Source organism: Lynx rufus, unplaced genomic scaffold (assembly GCF_022079265.1).
Source record: "Lynx rufus isolate CCGP_SWC_20201006 ecotype Redwood Valley unplaced genomic scaffold, mLynRuf1.p SCAF_8, whole genome shotgun sequence".
Classification (NCBI taxonomy): Eukaryota; Metazoa; Chordata; class Mammalia; order Carnivora; family Felidae; genus Lynx; species Lynx rufus.
In genome coordinates, this window is record NW_025814896.1 from 122,142,302 (window position 1) to 122,166,430 (window position 24,129).

The following is a 24,129-nucleotide window of genomic DNA, read 5'->3' on the forward strand; positions in this document are numbered from 1 at the left end:
TCAGCCGCTTTGAATATATTTCTTTATCACAACGCAGCCGTGTCTGAACACAGGGCAGGGCATGTGGGGGAGTAGGGTCCACGTGTTGGTCGCGGGCTCATAGGCTTCCATGTTGCCCAGGGCAGGCCCCTCACTGCTAACAATGCCACCAGTTGCATAAATCTTGCCATCAAGCACCACGGCGCTGTTGGGGAAAGTTGGGGGGGGAGGGCGGAGAATTAGCCATTTAGCTTCCACCTTGGACCTGGAGATGGATTCTTAATACCCTGTCCTGGTGCAAGCTGCCTCTCCCACCTTGTGCAAGACTCGCTGCCCTGTGACCCAAGCTGGTATAAGAAAAACACCTTTCCTGTAGGGCCCGTCTACAGGATGGGTAGCGTGCTCACACGACCCTCTGTGTTGTGGGTGACACGTATGGTGGGCATCCCAGGACCTGCCAGACAGCCTAAAGACAGCTAGGAGAACAGCCATGATTGTGTATGGCCCTCGAATCAGTTCTCCGAGTGTCTGCTGAGCAGCTTGTCTTGTCCACACAGAGACTTCGTACTGCTCAAATCGGGACGAGAACATGCGTCTGCATGATAGCAGACAGGATAATTAGGAGCTAAGCCATAGCTGAACATTGACTACTTGACTGAGAAATTCACCCTTGCCAAGGCGCTCATAGCCAGAGCTTCCTGCTATGATTGCCTAACGCGAGTGACTCGATGCTGCTGCCCACCCACGACCACGAGGGCCGGTGCACCCTCTGTAGGGTTGTTACCGCAGCAGCCTGGGCCAACTTCCTGTAAGAGGCTATGCTGCCTTGGTGCTGTTGCCTCAGTCAGCTGTTCCCATTGTGAGAACACCGCATCCTGCTCCTGTCTGCACGTACTACTGTCTTACTGTGTGGTTCACCACCCTGTCACATGTACAGCTGTGTCCGCGTCCCCAGCCCTGCTTTCTCCCTCCTTTCAGCTGCTGGCCATGTGTTCTTGACTGTTCCCTGAAGCTGAACACATACCCTTTCAAAGTCTCCACCTCTTTCTGAAGTTCTGAGCCTGGGACAGAAGATGTCAGTCCAGACATCTTACCTGAAGTTTCCAGCCTTACCCCCTGTGGTTCCTTGCCACCTGGGTCCCTCACATTTCTCCCCTTTGTGGCCCATCTTTACCCTGCTTCTCTTGCAAGACCCACAGGCATTAAGTCTTTCTGTGCCCACTTTTGGTCTCAGATGAGGCACAGGCATCCTCCCCATAAGCCGTGCTCAAACTCCAGTTGTCCTTATTTCTGACAGTGTGGTCAGAGTGGCCTTGTGCACTGCCACCATTTGGAGAAAGGCTCGAGAACTGTTGAATCTCCAAGCTAATAGGAACTTAGCAGTTCTCTCGTCCAACCTCCTGTTTCATAAATAGGAGAACTTCCCTAGAGAGTGGAAGTCACTTGTCCAAGGTCATCTGACACATTAGTTGTCGGTTACAACTTTTCTAGCTTTGCTACACCAGCACTGAGGATTTGGTGATTACCTCTGCATGGGCACAAGATATCTTCGGGAAAGATCTGCTATGGAAATGTTGAAAATGGGGTTTCTGGGACCCCTTTTCATACCTTGTTCCTCTTAGCCCAGGAAAGGATGGGGCTATAAGATTAGGCTGTGCTGTCTCACTGCCCAAATTAATTAATTTTTCTGGGCCATGGGGCCAGGCAGATTGGGAACCAAGCACACTCTGACGGTGACCCCTCTCTTCCTGTGGGGGCTGGGCCGTGTGGGTTTCTGCCCAGTCAGCTGTGCCTTGTACAGCTCCCTGGTTCAGAGCATTCCTTGAAAACCCCTTGTCCCATGTAGGGAATCGCACAGCTCTGGCCTGGCACCGCCTCCTGTCTGTGATGGATGTGCCAGGTGGTCCTGGGGGAGAGCTGTCTTCATAGCACCCAGGAGGTGTGGCCTCGAGGGACATGGGGCTGGTGCCTGTAGGAAGCCCTCCATTTCTGGCTTTGAGATGGGTCAGCTGGAGCCACAGGGTTGGGCCTGTGGGCCATGGGCTGCCCTTGGGTGCTTCCCACTCTGCCCTGGCACTAACATCCATACCTGTGGTTGTAGGAGGCTGCCTCTCTGGGCCTGGGAATTGCTTTGGTCATCGAATGGCGGGCAATCGCTGTTGTGCTCAAACCTCTCCCGTCGTCTCTCCCTCCCTGCCCTCCGCCTCCCCAACCCTAGCCGAGTTACTGCCGCCCCTCACCTGCAGAACTGGCGAGAGTGATTCATGTTTGGGCCTGCCTTAATGTTCCCTTTCTCAGGGTCGTAGATGGTGGTGGCTCTGGCATAAGCCCCGCCCAGGATGAAAACGAAGCCATTGAGGGTGACGGCGGGAGCGTACTTGTTGTCTGTGAGAAGAGCAGGGCTGGCAGGTCAGGGCATCTCTTCTTGGCCTCTCCCTCCCCACCCTTTCCTTTGCCAGCAGGCCCTCCAGAGGAAGGGCTCTGGAAGGACTTCCAGTGTCGCTGGTTAACCCCAGGACAAGGCCCGGGGCCAGCAGGCATCTGGCACACGGACTAGCTCACCCTCTGTCCAGGTAGTGGGATCAGCAGCTACACCTGGGCTGGGGGTTTGCCTCCCCTTCCCAGCCCCCAGCCATGGGTCTGCAGCCTTAGCTCAACCTCTGGGCTTAAGATATTGAGACAAAAAAAACAGTGAGGTGGGGATGCCGCACTGGCCCCAGACTGAGGAGAAATCTGGTTCTTACCAATCATTGGGGACTCGATAAAGCTCCATGTGTTGGTCTGTGGAACGTAAGACTGTAGGACGCCTGCGGCTCTGCCTGCCTCGTTCACACCACCAAACACGTAGATCTTGCCGCCACACACTGTGGCTGCTGCGGAGTGCACGGCCTTGGGCAGAGGGGCCACAGCCTCCCATTGATTGGTAATGGTATCGTACCTGTCGAGAGAGGAGAAAAAGAGCCCCGTGTCAAAGATGGGCCTTGCTCAGAGCAGGGGCGACAACCAAGGCAGTAGACATTGCCGGGGAGGGGCACCAGCATTTGCTTCCTGCCCTTGGCATCACTGGCAGAGCCTGAGATCACCTAGGTTCTGGCCCAAACTAGCCCTCTCAGCCTTCCTCCTGAACCCCAGTGGGCTCTTTCTTGCCTCTGTGCAGATTCTGGTCTCCATTCTTCTGCTCACACAGAGCTCCCCAGCTTCTAGGCCCCTGTATCCCTTTCTATCCAGCTCATTCCTACCCTTTTGTCTGACGGTACTGCACTGAGCATCTCCTGTCTACCCAGGCTCTGGGCTGGAAGCTGGGGAAACAGTGGGCTGGACCAGGGAAGGACGAGAGGAGGTGGGAACAGGAGAGGTGACCTGACAGGGTTCAGTCATTAATTGATGTTGCCGTTAAGGAAGGTAGAGTCACCTAGGATGACTCAGGGTCTCTGGCTTGGGAAGTTGGATGGAGGGGGTGCTACCCGGGGGACAGGGAATCGAGGTTGGGGAGTTTGGAGGAGAGTGATGATTTCTGTTTTATTCATGGGGAGTTTAAGGCATCTGTGGGTAACAGACCGGGGATGTGCAGTGGGCCGTTGGATATACGGATCTGTGGCCTAGATGTGCAGCCGTGGGGTCGCTGTTGGCACAGAGCTGGAAACTGAAGGGAGAGGAGCTTACAGGGGCTGCGTAGGCAAGAGTAAGACTGAGGAGCAGAGGGCACTCTGAGGAAATGCTGGCCTCTAAGAGGGGAGCTGAGGGGGGTCCTTGGGGAAGTGGCGGCAGCACAGGGGGCACACAGCTCCACGGGTGGGGGATATGGCAGGAGGTCAAAGAAGTCCCAGACGGGTTCCCGGCGTTCTCGTCAAGAGCTAGTTGTGAATCACGAAGTGAATGAGAGGGAGGCAGTAGACACGACAGGGAGACTTCTTTTGGATGAAACTTAGCTGGGAAAGGGGCAGAGAAGGTGGGACCTAAGAAGGCATATGGAGCTAAGAGATGGCTTTTGTCGGTGGTATGCTGAGAAGTGTTTAAAAACAAGCTTGCTAGGGGAAAAGAGTCCTGATATGTAAGCACTTGCTGATTTCTGTGATGTAAATCCTCTCATCTTGGCTGATTTCAAGCTACCGATGGCTCATGGCTGAATGTGGCATTGGGAAGAGGACACTGCCAGTCAGAATATCCACCATATACCCATATACAGACACAGTGGACGTATCACCTCCAGAGCATAGACAGTGAAAAATATAGTTAAAAAAAAAAAAAAAAGCAGTGATGAGTTTTGAGTATGGATTTCCTTTGTTTTTAATGTAACTTATTTAGTTCTAAGTTTATATGATTTGATTTTAAATAACACCTGTAGCTAACAACTGGCTTGCAGAATTCCTATAAAGGTAGTAGTCACCTCTTGGGAGCCAGTATGAACGAGCTACGGCATACCACGGGCTTTGTTTTAATTTTAGGGGGAAGGGCTTTCTTGTGTTTAATGTGCCGACAGGAAGGAGGCCAAATGGATAAGAAAAAGATTAAATATATATGAAAGAGAGGGGAGGGCTGATCAAAGGAGGCTCCTGGTGGGGAGATGCAGGTAGGGTCCAGAGTGGAGAGGGAAGTGGTGTCCGTGTGGGCGGGAGAGAGGAAGGCAAGGATGGCGTGAGCGTCAGTACATATGCAGAAGTGACGGCAGGGACACCAGAGAGTTGTTGATTGAGGGCTCCACCTTCTCTGTGAAGTAGGAGTCAGTGCCGGCAGGAGTATTGGAATCTGTGGGCTCAGAGCCTTGATCGGGGAGGAGGAGACGAGAACCACACACTCTTGAGAGCGAGAGAAACCGCTGACAGGACCCTGCAGCATGAAGGACCCAGTATTCGTTGGACGACTTCACTTTGTCATGAGGCCAATCTACTGGACGGTGGGATTTTCTCCACCAGTGTTCAGCCCCCGGGGGTAGGCGTGGAGAAGGGGACGAGTCAGGGCTGAACAGATCTGTGACACGTGTACTACAGGACAAAGTGGCAAAGTAAGAACATGGAGAAGTGATAGAGTGCGAGTACCGGACAAGGCAGGGACAAAAGTGACAGGAAGCAGCTGATGGGGAGAGATTGGGGATGGAGCAGATCAGCCAAGGAACTGGGGTATCTGAGGTCTTCCTGGACAGCTTGGATCTCAGTTCTCGGCGTCTCTGTTAATTGTTCCTAGAGGGCTGGTCTCACCAGCATTCACTCTGGACCTTCCACTTGGTGGCCGATCTACCGCTCACCACATGGCTCTTTCGCATGTTCCGGACCCCAGGTGGGGCCTCCGCTGTGGGCTGGGTTTTTCCCAGCACACCTTTCCTGGGAAGCACACAGGGCCCACTTTTTCCCAGCAGCCTCCCTGGGACACGGGCCATAACACGGTCACAGCTTAGTGATCCAGAAGATGGCCTCTCTTAGCCGGTGCTCCTGGCTCTGAGACAGGGATGAGGGGACAGGGATGGGACGTCCAGCTCTGTGCCTGGGAAGACTCCGGGTTTGAGAAGCGGCTGAAGTACCTTACAGGGCAGCAGGCGCTGATTCAGTTAAGCCCCAGTCGAATGATATGTGGCTTAATAGGCAATGCAGTAAGTGTCTTTTTGGACAGTGTCAGAAGTTCAGATATCTGTTTTTTAAGCCAATATGGCAGAGATCCAAAGAGCTCCTGCAGAAGAGCTGGGTGACAGTGGAAGATTATGTGGCTGTCTTCAGGCTTTCGGTATAATGGCACATTCCGCCAAATGCGAATTTCCCGAGAGTTTGTTATTCCAGGTGGCTGATTGCCAAGCCACAAGCCCTCCGTCAGCTCAATCTGTCAGCTTCCTGCTTGAGAAGGATATGCTAATGACATGCAAATGACCCTGTGGAGTGAGGCACTCTGCTATCATTTATCCGGTAACCACAGCTAGTGCAATATATTGCTATGAAGTATTAGACCCAGTTATTTATATAATGATATAATACAGGTTTGTCTATGGCACTGTTGTTTTAATCTATAATTATATAATCTTGCTCTATTCCTGTAATACAGTAATGTAATATAATTATAATGTACCATATATCTCATTCATTATCAATATAAGAGCAATTTGTACCATTAGCGCTTTCTGGGGAACAAAGCACCCTCGTGTCTGTCCCCATTACCCTGACCTTCTTGTCACCCTGAATTCTCATCGCCACCATGTGGCACAGAAATCCTTGCCCAAAGGGGCTCCAGCTACGTTCCGTTCCTCGTTCCTCGGGAAGCAGTGCGCGTCTCCTCTGCCTGTGTCCTCCACCCCATTGGTATGCATACCACCCAGAGGTCTACCAGAGGGCTGAGGAAGGGCTCCGGGCACCCTGTTGTCCTGGGGGGCTCCCCATCTCCTAAAGTTCCCGGGGTGGTTTGCTCACACTGTGCTCGAGCGGGCGGGTATTTCACAGTGGAACGAAGGCCCAGCCCCCAAGGAAGGCCAGTACAGGCTGCTTCCAGGCCTTGGAGAATTGCTCTTGAGCCCAGGGGGAGTGGAGCCTGTCCCCCCTCTTCGTGCATTTGATCCTTGAACAAATCCCTGTATTTATCAACAAGTATAAGTTTGCAAAATGAGTAATCAGCATCTTAGGAGATTAAAAATAGCTGACAAAAGCAAGACAGGATGACAGGTCTAGCTCAGTTTACTCCTACATAGAAAATGTCTCCTTTTTCATGTGTTTATTATTGGATGACAAACGGTTGGGAGCTGGTGCTTCTGGAAGGCTTGGGACGTGATGGCCGTGCAGTGGGTCCCACTGAAGGCTGTCAGCATCAGGGGTGACCCGGGCTCAACAGCAGTATTAATATCCTCATAACCACACAGGGATTCCCCATTATCTCCAAATCAATATGACAATTAGATGTTGTTACTGAGCCATCTCTGGGCTCCACTTGGGGGAGTTAAAAGCCCACAGTGAATATCCAGAGCTCGTCTCACTCTGAAACTATCTTTGCTGTAACATTTGTCAAGTGTCCAATTAGCCACTGAGGGAAAAAATACAAATTGAGGGGTACGTGAGGGTCCACAGGCAGAAAGCTGCCGCACGGGAAGATGTGCATTCTGTGACAGCTGATGACGTGGGCCAAGGGTGGTGGGCAAGCACGTGGGAAGGATGTGGAAAAAGAGCTCTGGGGACCGGAGCTGTGACCTCCTGGGCCGGTCCTTGGGGAGCAGCTCAGTCTGACTTGGGGCTCTCTGGGCACTTTTTTCTCACAGAGCAGGACTGCACTGAGGCCTCCCCTGTTTGCTGCTGACTCATGAGCCTTCCTGAGCTCTTTCTGTGGCTTCTCCCCACAGTGTCCGTCCTCTGCAAGGGTGGGCTCCAGCTCAAAGGAAAAGATGGTCTTTGCACCCCGCGAAGTGCCCACCTCCAGCCTACGCCCCTTCTGCCTCCGCCTGATCCCTACACTACGCGTGGCCAGTTTTAAATGGGCCTCAGTGAGGAAGCCAGCCTGGGATTTCCAGCAGAGGGCAGGCTTACACGCATGGCTCTCCGGCCCATTACTTTGTATTCTAGAGAATTCCAGACGGTTGGCCAGACCTGCATGCAGTGACTGTTCCCCGTGTGGCAAGCAGGTTTCCTGGAATGTGTGGGAAAGAGGGAGGAAGGGGCTCCCTGGTGTGGAACCTCCCGCTCGGCAGGGACCTGGAGTCACAGCCACTGACGTGGCACACATTTGGGCCATTGCTTGCAGCTTTGCCCCATGTCTCAGCGCCGCTCTGGGCTGGGACTTCCAGTGCCAGTGCGCCTCCTAGCTGCCCAGTCAGGCCAGCCGCGCCCATCCTGTGCCTTTGCACCACTATGCCTCCAGCTTGTCTGACCCCTGAACGGGACAAGAGTGCCCCATCTCAGCGGCTGGGCCAGCCGTCATCATTCCTGCTTCCCTCTCACCACCCTCGGTCCTCTCCCTTTGCCGTGTTTGAAGAGCCTGGGACTATTGCCCTCTAAATGTCCCGTCTCCAGTCGGCCTCGGCTGGGTTGGTGCTGGGGTGGAGGAGCAAAGTGATTTTAGCTTTCGTGACTGTGGCCTCATTACCTCTCCACGTGGTCCACGTTGCCCGCCACGCCAAGTCCCCCGAGGGTGTAAATCTTCCCATCGTAGACAAGGCTGTTGTGCCGGCAGCGGGGGACCGTCATTCTGGAGACGAGGTTCCAGTTATCGAGCAGGGACATGTAGCACCAGACATCGGCCAGCGTCACCCCTGATTCCATCCCACCTGTGAGCAGTACGGGAGGTCCAGAGAGCGGGCAGGGAGTGAGGCGGGGCCCACGGCCAGGCAGGCCCGGCCCCCGGGGCAGGAAGAGAAGACTTCACCTGCAAAGTAGAGGCTTCCGGGCCTCGGCTTTCCTTAGCCCTGGTGTGGGGAGGGGAGCCCTTAGGAAGTCCCTGCCTGGTCCCCAAGCCAGCCCTGGGGGGGCCTCACCTGAGAGGTAGATGTTGTCCCCGGCACTCACTACGCTGAAGAACTCTCGGTCATAGAAGGGCAGTGAGGCGAGGGGGTACCACTTGTTGTTCTGTGGGTTCCAGCAGGTGACGGCCACCAGTGAGCGCTGGGTCATCCCCACCATCTGACGGCCCCCAACCAAGACGATGACCTCAGCCACACCTGCAGGGATACAGATGCACGGCCTTCGGACACATCCCCACGCTGTTAGCCTCTGCGCCTGGTGCCTCTGGAGGGGACCACCCAGAGTGGGGCTGACCCTATGGCACCTGCATTTGGGGAGTTCGGGGCATGTCCCTCGGTACCTGCGGAGAGGCGGGGCCGGGTTCGGGGTGTCTGCATCTCCTGGCGGGCGTGGGGCAGCATGTGGTAGCGTTTGGCCTCGTTGACCAGGTCCCGACACGCTTCTGACGACTTGATCAGCTCCTCGTTGTCAACCACGTTGAGCAGATAGCTGGGGTGGATGAAGGGGAGGCGGACCACGGCCAGGAGCTCTGCGGCATACTGCAGGGTGGGGGAGACACGGGATCGACCGAGGTTACACGGACGGAGCCACCCCTGCCGAGTTGGATTGGGGAGACAGGAAGGAGGGGTGTGGTACTGTACAGGGGGCACTCCAGTGTGTATTTGGCTTGAGAGTGTAGACACTGCTCAGCCCAGCCTAGACGGTGAGAGCGGGGGCTCCCACCAGCCAGAGGAGAGGAACGGGGGAGGTGGGTGTGCCGCGGCTGACCCTGGGGCGAACCGTCCGTCTGCCTCTTCGGCACCTCGTTCCTGCCTCCGCCCAGCTCACGGGCGTCTGCTTCACCCCAGGCTGCGGGGGGGCTGAAACGAGCATCCTGATCCCTGGTGAGGCGCACGTGGGGCAGGAAGTCAAAAACAGGTGCGACGGCCCGGGAAGGCTGACGGTGACGGTGAAGCTTGCCAGTCACCCCCGTCAGAACCTGCGTCTCCCCAGTGCCAACAAACCCCTTCAGCGGCACCTGGCCCCTGGCCCCTCTCGCCTGCATTGAAGGCTTTTCGTGGACTGACTCAAATCCCTCTTGCCTGGCAAACCTTTTGCTCACTGCTCAGCTTTAGTTTCATCCAACAAATCATTGGTGACCCTCCTTATTGGGGGTGCAAAGCCCAGGAAGACCTGGTGTCTGACTTTCAGGTGTACACAGTAAAATGGGGGGGATCCATTACATAAAAGGCACTAGTGGGGCTCCAGGGAGGAGTACAGTTAGGGGGTCTGGGAGTGTGGGAGTGGATGACGCCTGAGCTGGGTGTGGAAGGATCGCAGATTTCTGCAGGCCTCAGGCAGAGAGGAGGGAGGACGCCAAAAGCACACACAGAGGCATGGGAAGGGAGGGGAGATCGGCGCACGTGGGGAATTCTCTGGAGCTTATTCTTGTCAGGGGCAAACGGTCTTTGTTGCGGTGGGTGTGGTGGCCAGGGGAGAGGGGACTGGAGAAGTCAGTGGAGGCCAGAGCCTGACCACCCCTATGCCTCCCTTGCCTAGGCCGAGTGGTGTTTCCTGCAGAGTCGATGACGAGCTCACGGGGGCTTTAAACAAAGAAATTAAACGATCCAACGTGTCCTTTAGGAAGACCACTCGCTCAGGCGGCAGGGTCAGAATGAGTTTGGAGTGGGGAAGACCGGAGCAGGGCAACCGCGTGGGAGGCGACTGCAGTGATGCTGGTGAGATCTGGGTCCTGAATGGGGAGAGAAAGTCGGTCCTCTCCTGAGGGAGCGAGGAGACGAAGCGACAGCAGTGTGTGGCCCCATGGATGTGGAAGGTGTGGGAGGTATCCAGCCTTCTGTTTTGGGTAATGGGTGGAATCGAAGGAAGCAACACAAGAAGGTGTGTAGCTTTGGGGGTTTACGAATTAGAGGGGCTTGAGGGACACTGGCCACAGGTGTGCAGTAGACACTGGGAGGTCTGGGCTGGAGACAGATTTGGGGGCCTTAGTGCATTGGGCAGTCTCTATTATAGCTGCCCAACCTGACGGCCTTCTCCAGAAATGAATCTTGCCCCCTCCCCATCCGACCAGAGCACGCCCTTCTCCTGCGCTCAGGGGCTGGGCCAGGGTGGAGGGCCTGTGCTACCGATGCCGGCGCCTGGCCCACCCCTCCCTCCCTTGTGTCGCTTCCCGCTCCACACGCAATGAAGTTCCCTTGTCTTCTATCACTCAGCTGCCTCAGGGTGTTGTGGGCCCTGGCCTCCTGTGCTGCTTTCCAGGTGGACTCTGAACTCTCCTGAGAACTACCTGTGTCCATACTAACTCCTGGGGGTGGGGGGTGCTCAGATGTGAGAGGCAGTCCCATTCTGAGCAAGGCCTTCAGCACGTGCTTTCTGGCCCAAAGATCCTGTTGGGTTGTGATCGAATTCTGATTCCGGGGATCCTGGAATCCTTCCGGGGACCCTGCCCTCCTCTCCTTCCGCCCTGGACCCTGGCTCCGATTTCCCCAGCTGTCCCCTCTGAGGGACCTCCCTCCTGTGATGTGTGCAGTGGATTTCCATCTCCGGCGTGGTTTCTGTTTGGTCCAGGTGCCCTCCACCCTCTCCATAACCGGAGCATTGGGGGAGGGGTCTCCTCCTGCCCGGTCTGAGCTCACAGGGGCCCTGGGGCACCAGCTTCGCCCTGTAGGGCCCTGCAGCCGCTCGTTGGCTTGAGTCTCCTTCAGGCGGGACACAGCCCTTCCAACCCTCTGGCAGCTGACCCCTCATCTCTCATCCCTCCCTTTGCTTCTCTGCTGCCCACAGTGGCAGTCCCAGCCTCCCCCTGCCCGGGCCTCGGGGCTCCTGTACACCCCGCGGATGGTCTGACCAGGCCGTCCTGCCTCTTCCACCTTCCTGCACCCTTGCTCCAGACGCCATCCCTGCACCATGCCCCTGACACAGGGAGAAGGGGTGGGTGGGGTGGGGGACTACCTGTGCACGGGCCACGGGGTCCTTCTTGATCCACTTGATGACGGTCTCATATACTAGTTCCTCGGCCTTCGTGTTGAGGCTGTCGTTGGAGATGTAGGTGATGAAGTCGTCCTTGGAGATGCTGAGGATCTCCTCCTGGGCCGCCACCTCAGGGAAGATCTGCAGCGCGAAGGCCTTGGCCATGTGGTAGAGCTCGCTGCACTGCATGGCCTCAGCCATGGCCAGGACCCCCAGGCAGTTGCTGGCCGTCAGCTGCTTCTCTGGGGGCAAGAGCACAGGACCACTGACCACAGGGCCCTGGAAGGATGGCCCTCCATTCCTATCGCCTGACACTCTGGATCCCCCTCCAAGTCCATGTCCTTGTGACCTGCCTTTAGCAGCCAGGGTCCCCACAGGACCATTTCCGGTATCCCTGGAGCTGTGGGTGTACCTTCCGGGTTTTCCTCTGCCCTGTCACATGCCTCCTGTCCTGGGACCTCCCTCTGCTCCCGCAGGTCCCAGCAGAAGGACCGAGAGCGTGAGGTATGGAGTGTCAGTACCGGGCTTGGAGGCATCCTCACTGCCTGTGAGCCTTAGAGCTTGGGCCTGGGCTGGGGGCAAGGGCCACGCTGAGGCTTCCAGTGTCTTCTATAACTGTGACAGGCTCCCATTTTAGAATCACACCAGCAGTAACACCACTCATATGCCCACCTGCCACTTTCCATGGGCCTCAGCCTCACCCAACCTGGCCTCTAGACCGGGCATCAGTCTGGCCGGCTCTCCTGAGATCTGGCTACCGGCGATTCTAGCCTGGACGCGTCCAGGTCTGTGCCAGGGCGTGCAGTTATCTGAATTTTCATCTTCAAGCTGCCTTGTGAAATCCAGCTCCACCCTGAGGTGGACACACAGCCTTTCCCTCTGAATCCTCACTGCTTACAAATTTTTTGCCCACCCGTGCTATTCCCTCCAGGTGACCCATGCGCTCCCCACCCCCCAGGCTCACCGAGAAAGGACACACAGACTTTGCAGAAGGTGTGGAACTGGAACTTGCTGGCAGCCTCCAGCAGCGTCTTGGCATTGGCCGAGTCGATGACCAGGGAGCCCGTGTAGACAAACTCTAGGAGCAGTTCAAGGACATCGGCCTGCAGGTTGGACAGGACGAGCTCCAGCTTCTCCCGGCCACACTGGCTGCCGTCTTGCACCGACCTAGGCACAGAGACCAGGGTGTTCTTACCTGCCACCCCGCGGCCACAGCGCCGCCTCCTCACAGGGCTAGATCTCCCTGCACGCCTCGGTCACGCCCTTCATTTTAGGACTCAAGGGACACGGCAATGACACGCCTGAACCTAACGACCTTACACGGGATCTGAAAGAGAAGAGTCTGACCAGAGACGCCCAAAAGAACAGAAAACCCTGCTTATCACTACTTGGCATGTCCATGCAAAAAAAGATGCAAATCAAAAAGCATGAGCTGTGGATGGGGACGAGGACCAGGACTGGCCTCAAAGGGAAACAATACGATTCCGCCCCACTGCCGGCTCCGGCTCCGGGCGTCCCGGCCAAACAAGGCCGGCGGGTCCGGGGCCTGGCCGCCTCCAGTGGGAGAGCCCCTGGTGTGACTGAGGCCCCCAACCGGCCGTGAACACAGCCGATCCTGAGCCGTCCCTCGATCGCCCCAAGCCGTCCCGGAACCCTGACTCCAACCCCACCTATTTCCAAAAACATATTGTTTCCTTTTTTAGGCATGGAAAGGAAGCCCTTCATGACATTGCTTTGAAACTGAGGACGAGACAAGATAGACGGACAGAATGGTTAGAGCTGGGGGGGAGGGGAAGGGGAACAACCAAGGACTTCCGCCACAGACAGCCAGCAGCCATGACCTGGGACCTGGCCCGGGGCGGGGCCCTCCTGCCACATGGAACACGGGGTCAGAGGTCAGAGTGGCCTGCGTGTAGAGTGTGCGTCGGGCTTGTGAACTGGGGGGAGCAGGGGAGGGACACAAATATATAAATATGTTTATATCTGGTGTCTACAGAAATACAAAACCATTGCAAAGGCTCCTAAGGCCTGGCAGCCGCGCCCTAAAGCTGCACCTGGAAGGAAACAGATAAGATGAGGCAAAAATAACAGTGCCACAGAAGTGACCAGGAGGAAAGACACCCAGAGCGTTGAGTCAGGAGGCAGGTTTTTCAGAGATGATTGGCTTGGTGCCCCACCACGGCCACTCTGACCGGTCCTGCTTCCTGCACGGAGCCTGGTCCTGCCCGAGGCCGGGTTCTGCCACGTGGCTGGGAAATGACCTCTGTGTTCCCCCCCCAGTCCTGAGGAGGCTGGGGTGAGACTCTCGTGACTGGTCCCTTGGGTGCCCCCGTGGCTGGCAGCCAGGGTGCGGAGGCGTCCAGAAGTAAGCAGGCTAGCCCCAGAGGGAGGCTGACTCCTGTGTGGGCAGGGAGCTAGAGGACCTGCGTGCCCCCACCCCGTCACTGACAGGCCGCCACCTTGCCTCTCTGGCCCTCAGGCTCCTCTTCTGCAAAACAAGAGGGTTGAACTGGATGGCATCTGAAGTCCCATGGAAAGTTTATGTGACAGAGGCTGGAAAACACCTTCCCTGCGAGAGTCTGAAATGCGACCACGAGAGCCACATTCTCTCCAGTTAGGCCTGGCCACCAAGTGCTTTTAAAACACCGACACGATGGGGCAGGGAACAGATGTAGCTGTGATCCAGCCACCCTTCCCAGGGTGTCACGCTGGGCCCTCCCCACGGAATGGCTCATCTGATGGAGGCCTGCGGAGCCCTGCCTCCAGGCCTGGAGGGAAAGCTGACAGGGAACGGTGCTGGCAGAGGCTCTTCTCAAACCCAGAGACATACACAGTGTGTGTGACTTTTCAAGTGACTTAACACACCGAGTCCTCTGCTGTCGGGATAGATTTTCATGCTTGGGTAACTTTGTTCAGTACAAAACTAGTTCATTATATGATCACTTGAAACCACAGAAATCTAACACCCCAGGCCTCAGGGGCCATCTGGTCAACCTCTTACTCGGTCTTTGCTGCCTCTGCCTTCATTCCTACATGCCACTGCCTGGCCCTTCCTCCTCACACCTTTCATGCTCTGCAGAGGTCCTGCTGGGCCACAGCCAGGGCAAGGCTTATGGGGCCAAAGTCAGGCTGCTCACATTCTCCCAAGGTCCCCAGCCACTGCTGTGCCCACCTCAGGCCAGCCCTCCTGTCCACCCAGGAGACAAGCTCCAGTTCAGTGAAGAGCTGGGGTGGACTTCAGCTGTATACACACACACACACACACACACACACACACACACTGAAGTCCATGTGACATGTGACCCTGAGAACCCTCAGCATCACCCTGTGGGAGGGGTGTTGGGCAGATGGAACGTCAGGGGAGTCTACGGCCCTGAGTGATGAGTCCGATGGGACATGCATGGCTGTGCTTCTGAGAGATGCTTGTCCCACCCAGATTCTGAGCCAGGGAGAGGGTCCTGGGGACAGAGTGGTGCCCACATGGCCAAGGAGTACAGGGACAATGTGAGGAGGCATATGGGGTGTTGACCATGGCAGGTGCCGTCCAGGGTTGGCAAGAACCACTGTCCCTATAATGCATGGCTATAGCTGTTCCTTCAGGCCCCCTTTGAGGCCCCCTGTGGAAAGCAGGGGGCTGCTGGGCAAAGGACATTTGGGGAATGGCTGGAGGCTTTGTTGGCTGGCTGAGCTCAAGATCTATAGGAGGTGAGGCCCCAGGCAGTGAGGCCTTATGTAGCTCATCTGCACATACATGTTCATTGTCCACATGGGTGTTCATGGGGCCAAGGGAAGCCGGTGGTCACTTTCCATTGCTGACCATCAGACTGTCTTGGGACTAGACCTCAGTGATCCCTAGGCCTCTTCCCTATAAGTAGGGATCCCCTGGGAGGCATTGCTTCTTTTGGGTGGCCATTGGTCACCAGTGGGAAGCTGTGTCCTCCACAGATGACCATTCTGTCCCTGTCCTAAGCTGGCTCTTGGGGTCCAAGCCTCCTGCTCCACTCAGCCACATGGAGTACTGAAAGCTGCTGGGTAGTCTGGGTCATGACATGGCCTTGGAAGGAGATGGGGCAGGGCAGGAATGAGCAGTGGTAGCCTTGTCAGGTTGGGCCATGAACCTAACACTGGGGGTGGGAGTGTGGGGCAGGTTGGTGTTGCCCCGTCCACACAGGACCCATGGGTTCTGCCAGAAGACCCAAACTCCCTGGGCTTACCTTCTCCTCAGGTATGGGACACACCCTCTGCTTGGCAGGCCTGGATCTGTGGACATGCCAGGAATGCCTCATCCCAAATAGGAGACGGTTTGAGATCCCACCATCAGCAATTTGCTCTCCTGGATAAGAACTGCCCTCCCTAGATTTTAGGGCACTCCTTCGTTACTCCTCACACACCTCAGTGATCATATGCTTTCATTTTGCAACTTAGATCTAGAATGGGAGGGACACATGGGGCAGTGGTGGGTGGGGGATGTCATGGAGCAGGTGGTGACTGAGGATGGCATCCTGACTGCTCAGGAGGATGACCCCGCTCCTCCAATGTGATTCCCATCCCACTGCATGCATAGGAGCTCAGGCATGTTCCTGCTCCAGGGCACAGACACAGCACACTCTAGTCTCACTGGGTGAGCCCTGGCCCACCCATGGTGATTTGGCGATGGGTCCAACTTAAATTTTTCTGCTGGCCTTTGAGATCTGTGAATCTCTCGTCTTATTATGTGGTCGTCCGGCCACACCTCTCTGTTCTGCCAGGAAAGGGGGCAGACTGCCACCCACAAATGCCCAACCCCACAGGGAAGGAGGTGAAAGGCAGCATATGGCCTGACTACTGTGTTAAAGTCTGTTGGGCTCCCCTACATCTGGACTCTATGCCACTCAGTTAGGTAGATCCCTTTAGCTTCCCCTGGTGAGAAAGATGGAGAAGCCCAGAGCCTATACATGGGGCTTGTGAAAAGCACCTTGGACAAATCAATGTCACCATCTGTTTTTATTTAATATGAAAAGAGAATATAGTTCGAATGAGTCATTGGCTCCAACAGACTTTGTGAGATGAGGGTTTCAGCTAGAAGGCAGAATGCCAGGTCTCTGTCCTATTTGGTATGATGAGGGGGCAAGTTTCTCTGGGGCTTGACATTTCCTCCCACACCCAGGCTTGTGGTCGTGTTCGGAAGTACTGACAGGGAGGGCATTCCCTCTGCTATCTCTAAGGACAGCCCCCTGTCCTCTGTGATGGGGCCCACAGCCTACCCGGGTGCAGCCAATGCCTCTCATGGCACAAATGGACCCTGAGGGCTCCTCGGCTCCTGGGGATAAGTGAAGGGACTTCTTTGTAGGCTCCTCCAAAAGTCCAGGGCAGACCCAGGTCTTGCTCAGCAGGGTTGAGAAGCGACTCTGGACTTGGGAGATTGCAACCACACCACAGAACCCCACTAGCTCTAGTCGGCTCAAAGTTCCTGAAACCTGGGGCTCAGCCCACTCAGTCCTGCTGGGGTCTCCCACCAGCCTAGGTGCAGGAGAGGTGTGGTGGTCACGCAACACTCTATCCCTCACAGTATCCAAAGGCAAACCCGCAGCTCCCCTTCCTGCCATGTTTTCACCCCTGATTGTCGCAGGGACTCAGATGGGGCAACAAAGGGATGGTGAGTCAGGCCCGGGGATCTCAGCACAAGCTTTGCTCCGAGCTTCCCGATGGCCTCCCGGAGTCTCCTCCGGTGCTCCTCACTCCAGAGGATACGGCCTCCCCTTGGATGAGGGCAAGTGTCTGCAACTTAGGTACCTGTTTTAGGTGGGGATTATGTCTTCTCTTGGGCAGATCTGATGTCCAGTTTACAAGTGTTTCTAGCACACACACGTGTACACACACGCGCGCGCACACACACACACACACACACATACAGGCTCTCTATCCTTTTTCCTTGCCCATCTGACTACACGGTCAACCCTAAGTTTCACTTTCTTTCCTTATAGACTTCATGCACAAATAAAGACTACATTTTTGTTCTTCTCCAGGTTAGCAAATGGGTGGTGAAAGCATGAGCTTTGGAGTCAGACCTTGATTCCAATCCCAGACCTACTTGCTTACTTAAAATTCTCTGGGTCTCAATTTCTTCATCTGTAAAATGGGGATACTAATGGCACCTGCTTCTCAGGGTTAGCGGGAGGATTTTCAGGATGACATTAGACATTTCTACAAGTCTCCTTCTGGGCTGGGTCTTGTCCTTGTCAGAGGAAAAAGACAGGAGTTTGAATCTCAGTCAGGGAAGACTAGTGGAAAGAAGTCGTTGCAGCCACACTAAAGGTACGTGCACATGTGAGGAAAGAACACGTGGACAAAGGTGGGGAGTCGGCCTGAGGCCTGGAGAACGGGGGCTCCGGGCAGGACATCTGCCTGGCCCCGGGGCTCACGGGCAGCTGAGCTGGTCAGGAGAGGACACTGAGATCCTGCTCTCCCGCTCACCGATTGTTATCCTTATGAAACACAGATCTGACCGTGGCCCCTCCGGGCTTCCAGCAAAGCCTTGCGAGCCGGCTCCACCTCCGGCACCGGCCTCACTCTCTCCCTCCTCTGCCAGCAGTGGCTCTGTCCTACTCACCAGCCCGGCCAATTCCCTTCTTTGTTTAAAACCCACACCAGATGCCACCACTCCCTGGGGGCTGTCCCTGAACACCTCTTCTACCACAGTTAGGTGCTTTGCCTGTGAGCCGCTAAACCCCATTTGTGTGCTCAGTCTGCTCTCCCGTTCACACTTCTTTACAGACTCCCCCTGGCAGGCTGTGGGCCTCCTCGAGGCAGAGACTCATCTCATCTAGCGTTTCCGGCCAGACCTGGCACCCAGGAAGGGCTCCTGCTTGTTAGCTGAGCGAAAAGTACCGAGTGACTTGGTTTCCCTAAGGTCTGTCCTGTGGCCCCGGGTGAGGTTGTCCACACCGGGGTCGAGGCTGGGGGCTGGGACGGTGTCCTTGCTGGGGCTGGAGTGGTGAACGCATTACCGGCCCCAGGACGGAGGTGGAAAGGAGTCCAGCCTGAGCCTCTGGGTCTGCGGGTCCCGGGACAGCCACCCACCCCTGACAGTGCTCACTGAGACCCTCATGAAGGTAAGGACCGGGACACCACGTTCCACAAACAGACTGTGCCCACTCCCTCTGTTTCTGTAGTGCAGACGCCCGAGAGGGAAGCCCCTGCTTCGGGCTCAGTGGGCAGGGCTCCATTTCTCTCGCTGAGCCGTCCTGGCTGATATACACCAAGTCTCCAGGGTCACAGACTGAAATGGCCTGGTGACGTCAACTGTCCCCTGACCGCGAGAGCATGAGCTTCTCCAGAATTTTACACGGCCAGAAAGGAAATCATCTTTCCGTAGCGAGTCCACTTTCCTCCCCACAAGAGGACTCTTTTTGCAGCCATGGGCAGAAATGGTGATGTGCACCAAGGTCAAGTTGAGGGAAGTAAAAGGTTGAAATGGCTGCAAATTAGCATTGTGACCTTCAACCACAGGGGGTCTCTGGGCTTGGCTTCAGCCTTCCCTCCTCCCTGAGTGCCCTCCTGTATGCCGAAAGAGTCTCCCCGGGCCTCAACCTGTCTGGATTCAGACCCTTCTATGTGGCTGCCTACCAGATGTGTCTACTTGGACGTCCTTCAGCTGCTTAATTCATCACCCCCTCAGCTCTGCCCTGACATTGGTCCATGGACCCACCTTCCACCCTGTGATCTCACCATTCTCACGTCCTAGGGTTTGCACACGGGAAGCCTTTGCAGGCCCGGCCATGCCCATCCCCTTACCGCCACCTTGGGATGTCAGAGCTGGAAGGAAACCTGAATGTCATTTGAACCAACCTCCTGTTTTACAGATGAGAAATCTCGAGGCCTGAGAGAGAGGACGTGACTTGCCTGGGGTCATAGGACAAGTGGCAGAGTCAGGTGTACAACCCAGGTCTCCTAGCTCCCAGTGGGGTGCCCTCTCCCTTCCAGTGACTGCCTCTTGGCTCTAGCACCCATCAGTTCCACTTAGGGTCACCGAGGCATATCCCACAGTTCTTTCATCTTCAGGTGAGCATCCCCTGCTCCTGATGACCCCCACATCCTCAGACCAAGCCCAGGGCTCTAGCCCCAGGGGTCAGGGCTTGCCTGCCTATCTCACCCCAGCTCACACCCATCTCTGCGAAGGCTATATTCCCCTCCACACTGCTCATGACAGTCTCTGTCCCAGCTTTTCATTTCAGGAACCCATCCCCTGTCTGGAGCATTCTAGAACATTCTAGAACATTCCTTGTATTCCAGACCATTCCAAGCAAACCACCCCTTGCCTGGAATGTTCTTCCTCTTTCTTTTTGGCCTAAGAAGGCTTCACTACTTTGGGTTCCCACCTAGTGGTGTCCTCTTCTCTGCTGTGTACAAGTTTGGCTTTGCATGTAAGTTCTCTGAAGACATTCAAATGGCTCTTGTGCTCCTCTTGCCCGCATCATTCTAGCCCAGGGCTGGGCCATCGCTTAGTACCAACCTGCCCCTGCATCCTGCCCGCTCTGTGCTCTCCAGCTGGTCTGTAGCAGGGACCAAGGCCCTAGGATGCTGGTCACTGCCAGTACCAGAATTTGCCAAGAATGGCAGCACAAAGACCTCCCTTGGCCTGAAGAAGCCACTGAACGTGCCCCTTTACCCCAGAGCTCATGCCCCTGACCCCTGTGCTTGGATAGCGAGAACCCAAGCACTGGGGGCGGGAGACCCAAGCTGTCCATGAGACTGGAAGTCACAAAGAGCCTGCCCCGTCCTGCATGGCTGGGGCCAGTGTGGCTGGGCGGGGCTTGCACGCCGGGCAGCTCAGCTCTAAGTGAAAGGACACAACAGATTGGAAAGGAGGTGCCAGCCAGTGTGCCATCCTGAAACAAAACACAGTCACTCTGGGGTTAGTTGGCAAGTCCAAACACAGCATTGGGAAGCAAGCAGAGGTCCTGTCCTCTCACTCTGAGCCCAGTCCCGGCTCAGCGTCCGCCCCGGAGAGGCTGCAAGGCAAAATGAGCAGCGGCATTAATCTGCTGATGGGTGAGAGAGACAGGAGCGTTACCCTGGGCTGGCCCCCTCGGCTGCTCTCCCTCACTAAGGAGCTAGAAGGTGGCCCCTGACTCGTTTGCGAGGGTATGAAGCAGACAAATTAAAAAAATCAACAAAATGGAAGAAAAAAAAAAAAGATGCTCATGCACCATTAAAACTCATTCAGGTAGAAAGAGCCGGGGCAGAGGGCAGAGGGCAGAGGGCAGGGGAGCAAAGGCTGAGAGAGACCGTGTTTAGGACACACGTGGTCTGTGCTCAGACAACGCTGGTTTAGGCTCAGTGTACAAGTATCAAGGCATGCAGCGTGATTGAGGATTTGGCTACAAGTCTCTTCTCCCCGACTCGAGCTGTGTAAAACGGCACCTTGTGCTCCTCAGCGGGGGACGATCTGGTCGATGTGCTTTCCTGGCGTTAAGTTCACTATCGACAGCAGTGATGATGGTGCCTGGGACCCCGTGCTCGACCAGTGGGGACAGTGTGCAGTGGTCCCTTAAAGTGGAGCCTACGTGGAGTCTACAGTCCTCCTAATCTCAGGGAGGGCTTGTGAGCCACTGAGAACTCGGGATCCTCGGGGCAGGGCCGGGGTGTCGTCTACTGCTGACAGTGGTCCCCGGGTGACCAGCAAAGCTGCGTGGGGCAGGCCGGGGGCAGTGGCTGCTCTGAGGCTGTGTGTGAGAGGGCACTCGGAGGAGGGGGAGGAGGGGGAGAGATGGCTACTGGCTCTGTGACAGGGAGTCACGCTTCAGGAACCTGCAAGAGAGGGGAGGAGAAAAGCGACACAAAAGCGTCCTACAAAGGAACAGACCCGACCACAGCTGGAAGGAAGGCAAACCTTTGAATCAGGTCCTTGAAATACAAGCTGCAGGAAGCTAGAACATTTTGGTGGACTTCAAACTCTCTGCCTTCAACAACAATTTTCAGGTCTGTAAACGCTTTCGCTCTGCGCTGCTGGTTCAATTCCTTCAACATTTCTGCAGAACAGAGAAGACAGACAGGGCCAGGTTCCCATTAAGAGTTTTTTTTTTTTTTAATTAAAATTTTTTCTTTCAAGAAGTAGAGAAATAGGAAAATACTTGATACTGTTTCTTGGCAAGACTGGCTCAACACTGACAGTCAAAAGAAGTCACAAACGATGCGTAAACAAGCAGCAATTGGGAGGGGCTACATAACCAAAGGAACAACAACTTTCAAAAGCAAAGGAAAAAAAAAAGGAAAGAAAACAAACAAAGAAATAAATAAAAACAAACCGAAACAATACAATACAGAAAAAAAAAAAATCAAACCCAGAAATTGAAAGGCTGGGGGAAAAGATTCCCATACTGACAATTGGAAACAGAGAATACATTATCACAGACAACTAAAAACTGTTATAAAACTACAGAACGAGTTCTCCAAATGCCAATGAGTGCTGATGTATCTGATACCAAGTAAAGCATGGCATTGTGATGTAAGATGGGCTGGATATGGTTCAAAGGAATAAAAACCACAAAACCTGCAAAAACAGCATCCTTTATGTTAAACGCTCAAGTCAAGGCATGGGGTGAGCTTCTTAGAGAGGGGCCCCAAGAAGGGAGGGGTGGAATGGGGGCCTGGAGAGCACTTCCTTCCATTGCACACTTCCGGAACTGTTGGGGAAGGCCGGCAAGAGGTAGGACCTGTGTGCGCCTCCTCCCGTTTCCTGGGCTGTTCTCTCAGGGTGCCCACCCTCAGCTGGGGCTTCGGCGTCGGGGAGCCTGGCTTACAGCCCCAGCAGGTCTCAAAGTGGCCTCTGGGGCCTTCCCGCCCTGACGCACACCTACCTTTGCCTGGTGTCTTGGCCACCTGGGGTTGGTTCAGAGAGTGTCCCGGGCCTGTGGGCTCCAAACCTGGGGATGTCTCCTAGACCCACCTCAAGGCTCAGCAGGGTAAGGAAGAGGGCCCGATGGCTACCCTGATTAGTTTAGAGAAACTCTTTCCCTTGCAAAAGTTAGGGCCTTCAGACGATCAACACTCTCACTGGCCTTGCCTTGCCTGCCTGCCCCCTGGACCCTCTAGCTGCTGGTTGCTGGACATCAGAGGCCCAGATTCTGGGCCAGAATGACATAGACTGTTGTCAGGAAGGGTTATGTTCTTTGGCAGATGAATACAAGAGGGTGGTCTGCAGAACTGAGCCCTGATTCCAAGTCCCCTACCATCACCCTGAGCCCTCCAGGTCTATGCTGCACCCTGGCTGGTGTTCTGGAATTACTTTCCAAAATGCCCTGCTGCAGACTGACCAGTCATTTCTGTCCACATGGGCCAGCGTTGGCTGTCTGTCAAGATGCGCTCCCGAGCCCAGCTCTGTCCCTGACACCTGTATGTCCTTGGACAAGCCTCTGTCTCCACATCTGCAAAATGGGGACAGAGGCTCCCACTCTTTTCCAGAGCCTGGTGAAAATCCCTGAGCTTGAGCTCAGGGGCTTGTGGGCCTTGGTGTCAGGCAGGCCCTTCTTTGTGAGCACATACCGGGCTCTGGTTCTGCTGAAGACCAAGGCAGACAGTGAGAAAGGGGGTCTAAGTTGTGTGGGCAATGCCGACTCACTGACCACCACCAACCCCACATCAGGCAGAGCTGCAGGGTACCTGCACCGGTGTGTGTGGGCCCTCTGGCTGGGGCCTCTGGAAGGCTCCCGTGGGTGCGCTCAGACCTGGACAAGGGAGACCAGCAGGGCCCGAAGCACTAGGTGGAGGGTGTGCAGGGCACCTGTGGGCAGATTGGGAACAAAGGGACGTGATAGGTCGGCAGGTGGGGTCAGACCTCAAGAACCTTGTGAGAGGGCGGCAGCTCAGTCTCGTGGGCACCAGGGAGCCATGGGATTCTGTTCAGGGGAGGGACGGGCTTAGACCTGGGTGCCAGACAAATCGTTCTGGCAGCCGTGTTAGAGGCGGGACAGGGAGTACCGGTGGACGCCCAGATGCAGGTGGGGGCGAGGGGAAGCCTCAGCCAGGCCCCGGGGAGAACCTGAACTCTGCCTCCTATCAGCTGTATGACCCTGGGAACGTGTCTGAAACCTCAGTTTCTACCTTTGTTGAAGGTTAAATGAGCTAGTCCATGGTAAGCTGTTAGCTGTGGGCCTGGCACATAGTAAATGCCCAAGGGGAGGCAGGCATGATGTTTTTGCTGATGGTGGTGATCACTCCATGATCTAAGTGAGAAGTGACAAAAGCCTGAACTACAATGGGGACAGAAGGACAAAGAAAGACAAATATTTAGGCTGTGAAACCTGGGGGAGGGGGGGTTCAGTGCTGGAGGGGAAGGGAGGCAGCCAGCACGAGGGCCACTTCCAGGCTTCTGGAGGGACACCAGGAAGGGAGGGCATGGTGACTTCAGTTTGGGGTTGGGGTGAGGGCCTGTGGGACACATCTGGGAGAGGTGCAGGCGGCAAGGCTGTGGGACCCGCAGCCCCAGCTTGTTGCTCGCTCAAGGACACGATGGGGGGAGCCTGCAGGGTCGGGCGGGCCTGAGGCTGAACTGCTTGCCATGTTCACACATCGGCTCCAAGAAGAGCTACCAACTGAATTCATTCCTGAAACATGAGCCTGGTGGGTGACGTCACCTTTTTGAGTGAAGTCGGGTGGGGGTTAGAGAGTTCTGGGCTGGAGTTCTGGGTCCTGGTTCTCATTCCAGCTTTGTCACTAATTGGCTGTGTGACCCTGGGCACATTGCCCCAGCTTTAGGTGCTCAGTTCCCTCAAGCACCTAG

At 55.6% G+C, this 24,129-nt stretch overlaps 1 protein-coding gene across 1 annotated transcript in view; it reads right to left on the bottom strand.

Moving 5' to 3' along the window:
* Positions 1 to 24,129, bottom strand: part of KLHL29 (kelch like family member 29) — a 142,968-nt gene continuing 118,839 nt past the window's right edge. Inside the window, exons 4-12 of the mRNA XM_047069284.1 lie at positions 21,241 to 21,379; positions 12,334 to 12,536; positions 11,352 to 11,611; positions 8,740 to 8,938; positions 8,414 to 8,596; positions 8,026 to 8,206; positions 2,724 to 2,917; positions 2,220 to 2,364; positions 1 to 184 (exon numbers count right to left, since the gene is read on the bottom strand). Of these exons, the coding sequence (XP_046925240.1) occupies positions 1 to 184; positions 2,220 to 2,364; positions 2,724 to 2,917; positions 8,026 to 8,206; positions 8,414 to 8,596; positions 8,740 to 8,938; positions 11,352 to 11,611; positions 12,334 to 12,536; positions 21,241 to 21,379 (1,688 nt within the window). The remainder of the gene's footprint in view (positions 185 to 2,219; positions 2,365 to 2,723; positions 2,918 to 8,025; positions 8,207 to 8,413; positions 8,597 to 8,739; positions 8,939 to 11,351; positions 11,612 to 12,333; positions 12,537 to 21,240; positions 21,380 to 24,129) is intronic.